At 35.3% G+C, this 7,665-nt stretch overlaps 1 protein-coding gene across 1 annotated transcript in view; it reads right to left on the bottom strand.

Annotated features, from left to right (window-relative positions):
• Window positions 1-1,097: 1,097 nt before the first annotated feature.
• PCDH15 (protocadherin related 15) overlaps window positions 1,098-7,665 on the bottom strand; it is a 2,229,510-nt gene continuing 2,222,942 nt past the window's right edge. Inside the window, exon 38 of the mRNA XM_074297067.1 lies at window positions 1,098-4,253. Within this exon, the coding sequence (XP_074153168.1) occupies window positions 3,702-4,253 (552 nt within the window). The 3' untranslated portion in view covers window positions 1,098-3,701. The remainder of the gene's footprint in view (window positions 4,254-7,665) is intronic.

The raw sequence follows: 7,665 nt of genomic DNA, 5'->3' as shown, positions 1-7,665 counted from the left end.
TAAAAGAATTGAAAAAGTGGTGAACATTTGGATATTTTCCCCAAGCCTAGAGACAGTGGTCCTATCTTCCATACAGGAGCTGGGTAACTTACCATTATTTTCAAGAAGAGAGACATGAAAAAGGGCAATCTAAAATAAAGACTTGTTTTCATAAAGATTCAGCTAAATTAGATAGAAAGTATTGTAAAAGACTGGAGAAATTCATGGATTCAGTGGAAAAAAAAGGAAATTTAAAAAAAAAAAAAACATTTCCCCCTTATCAGAAATGTTTTATGAACAGAAATCAACTGTGACTGGAAAGCAATGGGTTTAAATCATGATCCAAATTTTACTGCTGGGTTAAATTATAGACACCAATAGGTGGTGTCTATCCTGAGAGCAAACACAGTAGGATCACTATGTGTCTTCTTAATAAAGATAGTAAAGTGCACATAGCAGGGCAGAATAAAATCTTAAACAAAGTTTATGAAGTTAAAGTGAAGGAAATCAGGAAGATGAGGAATAACAATTTTTTTTTCATTAGCCAATCTTCATGGTTTATTTTCTTCCTTTCTTTTTGACTCAAACATGGATAACGACATCAGCAATAATGGGCATAAGCAGTGTGAATGAACCACTTCATTTAAGATGTTCTTTCTTGCTCCCCAGTGCTCAGTATGGTGTCTGGTTTAGAGGAGGCAGTTTAAAATGCTTCCGGAATTGAATTGAATTGAAAGAATGAATAACTGAGTTATGCAAATCCTGGTGGTCCAAAGGAAAAAAAAATACTGAGAATGAAATTCAAACTAATTCCCCCCCTTTTTTCTAGAAATCTCATCTTTTTTTTTTTTTTTTTTTTGAAACCTATAGAATATTTTACAGGTCCTTGTAGACCATGCTGCTGTTCTTCCTGAAATTTGGGGGAAAATGTTATATATATATAGCATTTTGTGTATGTGTGTGTGTGTATATATATATATATATATACATATATATATGTATATATATATACACACATATATACATATGTATATATGTATATATGTATATATAAGTATACATGTATATATATGTATATACATATATATATATAGTGCTTTTATATCCATCTTGATTTTTTTTCCAATGTATGTTCAATTTTTAGAAAAAAAATATAGTTTTGATGAGGCTTTGCCTAATGAATGCTCTTTGTTTGGTCATATGCCTTGGTTTTGCTTTAAACTATTGAATAATTTCATCTATTTATGTAGAAACATTCAAAAATTAGGGAAGACATGGAAATTATTTCATTTGCCATCGTTGCCTGTTCAATGAGAGTGAATGTAAGCTCCTTGGAGACAAGTACTGTTTTGCTATTTTTTTTTTTCTTTGTATTGTCAATGCCCACAACTTTGGAGTTGCTTAAATATATTTGTTGAATTGAACTGAATTTTATCAATAAGGGAATTCTTGTCACCACTGCAGATAACAGCTCATTTATACTTGTCTATCCTCTTCAGTCCTTGACTATACCCTCTAATAAATCTAATCAGGGGATTCACCCAAAATATTGATGGCTTTCCTCAGATTGCTTAAAATTGCTAAAAATCAATGGCTCACACTTTCTGCCCCTTAATCAACTCTCATTCACTCTGTGTGACCGATCTACTTTTTTTGGCCATACAATACTCTAAAGACATACTTTATTTTGTTAAGTACAAATGACAATATTAGCTTTGGTTTGAAATACACTAACTCCTATTTATTTTCTTACAATTGACTAAAGCCAGAATCCTGTAAAATTGGCGGTCAGATAATTCTGGGCTTCTTCTCATTCCCTGTCTTATGATCTTATTGGCTACTTCTGGAGATTGGCTGACAGAGTCTGTTCAAAAACCCATTATCTGAGAACTTTCAACTCAACTATAATGAACAAATTACAGAGATTCTTTAGCCTGTTCTTTTGAATTGAGGAGTTTCCATCCCAAGTCTTCATATGGATTATTTGTGACTTATTTGTGGCAGAGCATTCCAAGCTCATATTGCTTCCATCAGCCATAGCCAGACACACTGTAACTTGACTCCAGCAGAAAAATTTTGGTCTTCCTTGAGAATAAATGACAACAACCATAACAACACTCTGACTGGAGTTGGGGTTTGGGGATGAGGTCAACTATTTTTAGTGTATAGGAGAATCTACAGTGACTTTCTTATTTTTGTGTAGATGGGGGTCACATCTTTACCCTAACACAGACCCTGATTTAATTTTTTTCATCTAGACACATCTTTGTAACTTTTAGTGAATTTGTGATGTTTTTATATCAAGGGACTAGCAACAAATACCATTAAAATTCCCCTAAAAGGGTTTCGTTAGAAAACCCTTTACAACCTGGTAGCGCTTTCTCGGTACTGGGCAAAATTGGGAGTGGAGAAATGTAATGTTTATATGCCTTTACAAAGAAGAATCATAATCAGTCAAATAAAACAACATTCAACAGTCTCCAGATTTCTCTTTTGTTACCAAAAAACCTTAAATTTTATTACAGATATAAGTATAGAATAAAGAAGACAAATTATGTTTCTGTAATGAGAGACTGGTTTTTGGTTCCAATTTATGTGCTCGATTTAATGGGGAAACAATCGGAACAAAGTATATGTTCTTTTCTATGGAAAGCCATTTTTCTGCTTCTGTATTTTAGTTGTGTAACTGTACTAGAATGGGCTGTACATAAACAGGTAAGGGAAAGAGAGTTGAGGTACAAACAGAAACTGAACATAGTTTTCCAGTTATTGTATTTCTGGACCATTTTGTTTAAGAAATTTTCATCGTGTTGTTTGTTTGTGATTTATTCAGAGCTCAGTGATTTATTTGTCCATATTGTGTATTGATTTTGAAACTGTTAACTTCAGTTTGTTGTTGCCTATTTGATCCTTCACCTCCCAGTATGCGTGTTGGAATATTTTAGATTTATGTCACACCCAAGGCTGATTTCCTAATTTTGCTGTTCCATTCTAAATCACCCATTACTTTGTTTATGAGGAGCAGAAAAAAAGAAAATCTTGGTAAAATGTAGATGGTGCTGCTAACAAGAGTATGCTATCTAGCATAATGTTTAGGGAGTTGGGGGGGGAATGACAATGCTGAAAACAACTACAAAGGGAAGAAGGAAAATAGAGGCATTTCTCAATCAACATTCAGAATAGATTACAGAAGATTCCCCATCTGTTATCACAATCATAAAATCTACAAGTTCAACTTTCATAAAAAAATCAAGGCTTTATAGACATCAGTTGTATAAACTGGCTACCAATATAAATCTTCCAATATAAATTTTCCCTTCTTTTGTGGATGGTATCTATGCTAAAAATGCAGCAAGGTGTTAGACATACAGCATATATCATGGAAAGCCAACAAAATGTAGGTGATCATTTAGTATGTTATTTTCTGTTTATTAAAACAATAAATCAATATAAAATAAAACTGCTGAATGTTTAATGACGTATCTCTTTCGCTCTTTGCTTTTCCCCCTTTTTAGTGAGTTGAGTGCTTTCAAAAAGAATTGCTGGGAAGAACAGTTGATACAAATCCAAGTGCAAATCCTTCCTTCTTATTTAAAGCAGTTTTTCCAAAGTTACAACTCCTGTGTACAGTACGACTCCCAATGTGTTGTTTTCTTGGTGACAATAAAAAGCCTTGTTTATTACAAACTCAAGTAAAAATAAAAATAAAATCTAAAAATTGGTCACAGTTTTGTCATTGGTATGTGGAGGTTATTCCAGGGACCCATCCAGAGTTCCTCATCATCTGACTGGGTATGATCACTTGAGAATTCCAAGACTCCCTTCATGTCTTGACTGTCAATCCTGGACTCCTGTTCTGCTGTGCTTTTGATCCTGCCACCCCCAAGTTTTCCCACAGAACTGTCTGCCCCCATTGGGCCAGGGGCAAAGGAAACAAGAGGTGGTCTAGTGTTCAGTTTCTCACTGGAAAATGCCCCCTTGGATAATGTGTTCAGTGGGACACTTTCCTCATGTGTCATTGCTAACTTGTCAAGCTTCTTAAAATGCTTCCCCATCTTGACAGGGGAAGGGACTTTCAAATTATTGGTGAGACAAGCCCGGCGGGTCCTCACCACCGACCCATTCTGAGCAATGTAGATGTTGCCATTGATATTGTTGTGAACTTGGGGATTGTGGAGGCAGGTCCTCTGGCACTCAGGGGCACTGTCTTCTCCAGTGGAGCTGGTTTCATATTCTCGGTCAACAGCCAACTGGATCATTTTTTTCCTGGCCCACTATTGGAAGGAAAGAGAAGAATTAATAAGCTAGCATCCACATGGACAAAGACCAAGACTTTAGTGATTAGACAAACCAAAAACCAAGCTATTGAGAAAAGAACTCAGCAATTTTTGAGTGTGTGTGTGTGTGTGTGTGTGTGTGTGTGTGTTTGATTATGTTACTTTCACCGTCTCCCTTTTCCCCGGAATAAAATGCAAAAATCTCCGTTTAGTCCTTACAGTTTGGTACCAGATCATTTCTCCAAAGATTACTATCCAAATTGTTCCATTTGCTATTCTGAAAATTAAACCACTTTATTGCCTTTGTCCAAAATGTCTTACATCTTGGAATTTCCATGTTTTTAATATATCCCTTTGTCATATCTGCCTCTTTGATTTCCTAACCACCTTCAAGTTTCATCTCAAAGACAGCATCCCAATGGCAATCCTTGGCTATTAATCTCTAGTTATATAATAATACAGTTACATGATACAATAGTTACATAATAACCTCTAGTTATTAATACTCAATAGCTCAAGTTAGCATGTCCATATGTGGAAAGAGAATGTAAATCTTCTCATTATGATACTATTAGACCTTGACTTTGTCAAGGCTGCAAAAGGTTTTGTGTTTCACCCATGGAAGTGCAGAAAAGCCTTCGGAATTCTTGGAAAACAACTTCAATGTTTATAATTTTATGAGGATCTGGAAAGAGAGGTTTGGAAGGAAGTGATTACTAGAAATGTATACATGCTTGCTGATCGGGACATTTACAGAAGATCAATTATTGGTTACATTAATTCTACCTCTTTTTTATTAGCTGCTCCAATAAAATATTCTTCAATGTAAAACACGTTAAATATTTGGTAAATATTTTGATAATCCTTATGTGATAATCCTTCTATTGTAATCCCTCAAGAAAATATAAATTCCATGAAGGAAGAGCCTTTTTAAGTCTTTTTATTCCCAAGTTTTCATTCATTGAATAGAAACACTTGTTACATTGGATCACCTAATACAAGGTCGAAGGAATCATACATGTCCCATATTTCTTTTCAGGCAAATTTGGGACAAGATTTGCCGGTGTCAATAAGGAGCTGTCCAGAGAGAAAGCAGAAACTTACAGAACTAATGTTTTGGGGTGCACAATTGCATCTCTGATGAACTAGGTTATCTGGTTTTATTCTATAGCTCCCAGGGATCTGGCACAGGATTTAACTGCAGCTGCTGGAAGTTATTTAATAAAGTCGGGTAAAAAGGAGGTCAGGGTTTGAACCTTTTTCATTTACACTGAAGATGACATTGGGTATTTTTTTTCCATTTCTTTCAAGCTAAGCTAACTCCCACATTTAAAGTTTTTAGCTCACTTGCTATAATCTGGAAAATATATTTTAAGTAACTTGCATGTTTAAAAATGTGATATATCATACTACTTTATTTTCTCATGTTTACATTGTTCTCACTCTCCAACTCTTAAGAGCATTTCAAAATTCAGTTAGCCATCTCCTTCCTCCTCTTCCTGATACTCCCAAGTTGTTTGTTCTTTCCCAAAAGACTTTGTTATCCACATATATGTGTATTTTGCAATATTTAAAGTGTACATGTAGGTTTCCTCTGATAGAAATATAAGATCCTTAAAGGCAAGGACAATTTGATTTTAGTTTTCATATTCTCAGAGCCTAATAGTAACTAACATGCAATTGGTGCTTAATAAATGCAGTTGGGGCGTACACTGGGTAGAGCACTGGGCCTATAATCAGGATGACTGATTAGGTCGCAAAAATTTACCAGCTGTGTAATATGGGGCAAGTCACCTGAATTGTTTTTGCCTCAGTTTCCCTAATTGTAAACATTGGTATAATAATAATCCTTACCTTCCAAGGTTGTTGTAAGGATCAAATGAGATAATATTTGTAAGTGATTAGCACAGTGATTTATACAATTGTGAGTTAAAAATCCTTACCCATTCCTTTGTTCTCACTCCACAACCTGAAATGATTAAATATCAAAAAAGACAAGAGGAAGACCCTTTTCCCAAAGAAAGGCCATCATTAATTGAATTGTAATGCATCCTGGTATATGCCCATTGGCATAGAGGTTAAAGAGTTGGTCTCAATGTCAAGAAAGCCTGAAATAGAATACAGTCTCTAACACATAGTAGGATTATGACCCTGAACAAATCAATCAACATTTTAGCGTTCTGGTTCACTCTCTAAGACTAGAAGTTACAGACAAGGTGCAGGCATTGTTCAGATTCAGTCCTATCAGTATCAGGACACACTTGGAAAGGACAGATGAGAAGGCTCCAGTGTTATGAAAATTTCCAATCCCATTTAATAAGGAAAACAACTTAATGGCATTTTCAGAAAATAAGAATCTTCCAGCTTACTCTGAAGTTGGTCACACTTAGAATCCAAAGCATAAGTGTCTGGAGTCCGTTTCTGTAATTTGAATGAGCAAAAATGATTTCTGATGCAACTTAGTAATGACATGAAGCTTGATGTCGGTGAGTGGAAATCTCTGACTGTACCCAAAGTAGAAAAATGTAAATGTCCTCTGAACTTCGTCTATCCAGGTTTCTCTCTCTCTCTCTCTCTCTCTCTCTCTCTCTCTCTCTCTCTCTCTCTCTCTCTCTCTCTCTCTCTCTCTCTCTCCCTCTCTCTCCCTCTCTCCTTCTCTCTCTCTCTCTCTCTCTCTCTCTCTCTCTCTCTCTCTCTCTGTCTCTCTATTTCTCTCTGTCTCTCTCTGTCTCTCTGTCTCTGTCTCTCTCTGTCTCTCTGTCTCTGTCTCTCTATTTTTTTTTTATTTTATTTTTTTTTAATTTTTTATTTTATTTTATAATTATAACATTTTTTGACAGTACATATGCATGGGTAATTTTTTACAACATTATCCCTTGCACTTACTTCTATTCAGATTTTTTCCCTTCCTCCCCCAACCCCCTCCCCGAGATGGCAAGCAGTCTTATATATGTTAAATATATTACAGTATAATTTAGATACAATATATGTGTGTAGAACCGAATTTTTTGTTGCACAGGAAGAATTGGATTCAGAAGGTAAAAATAACAGTTTACATTCATTTCCCAGTGTTCCTTTTCTGGATGTAGCTGGTTCTGTCCATCATTAATCAATTGGAATTGGATTAGTTCTTCTCTATGTTGAAGAAATCCACTTCCATCAGCATACATCCTCGTACAGTATCATTGTTGAAGTGTATAATGATCTTCTGGTTCTGCTCGTTTCACTGAGCATCAGTTGATGTAAGTCTCTCCAAGCCTCTCTGTATTTCTCCTGTTGGTCATTTCTTATAGAACAATAATATTCCATAACATTCATATACCATAGTTTACCCAACCATTCTCCAATTGATGGACATCCATTCATCTTCCAGCTTCTAGCCACTATGAAAAGGGCTGCCACAAACATT

Source organism: Sminthopsis crassicaudata, chromosome 2, assembly GCF_048593235.1.
Source record: "Sminthopsis crassicaudata isolate SCR6 chromosome 2, ASM4859323v1, whole genome shotgun sequence".
Lineage (NCBI taxonomy): Eukaryota > Metazoa > Chordata > Mammalia > Dasyuromorphia > Dasyuridae > Sminthopsis > Sminthopsis crassicaudata.
The sequence above is the reverse complement of the archived record's forward strand: the minus strand, read 5'-3'. Positions and strand labels throughout refer to the sequence as shown.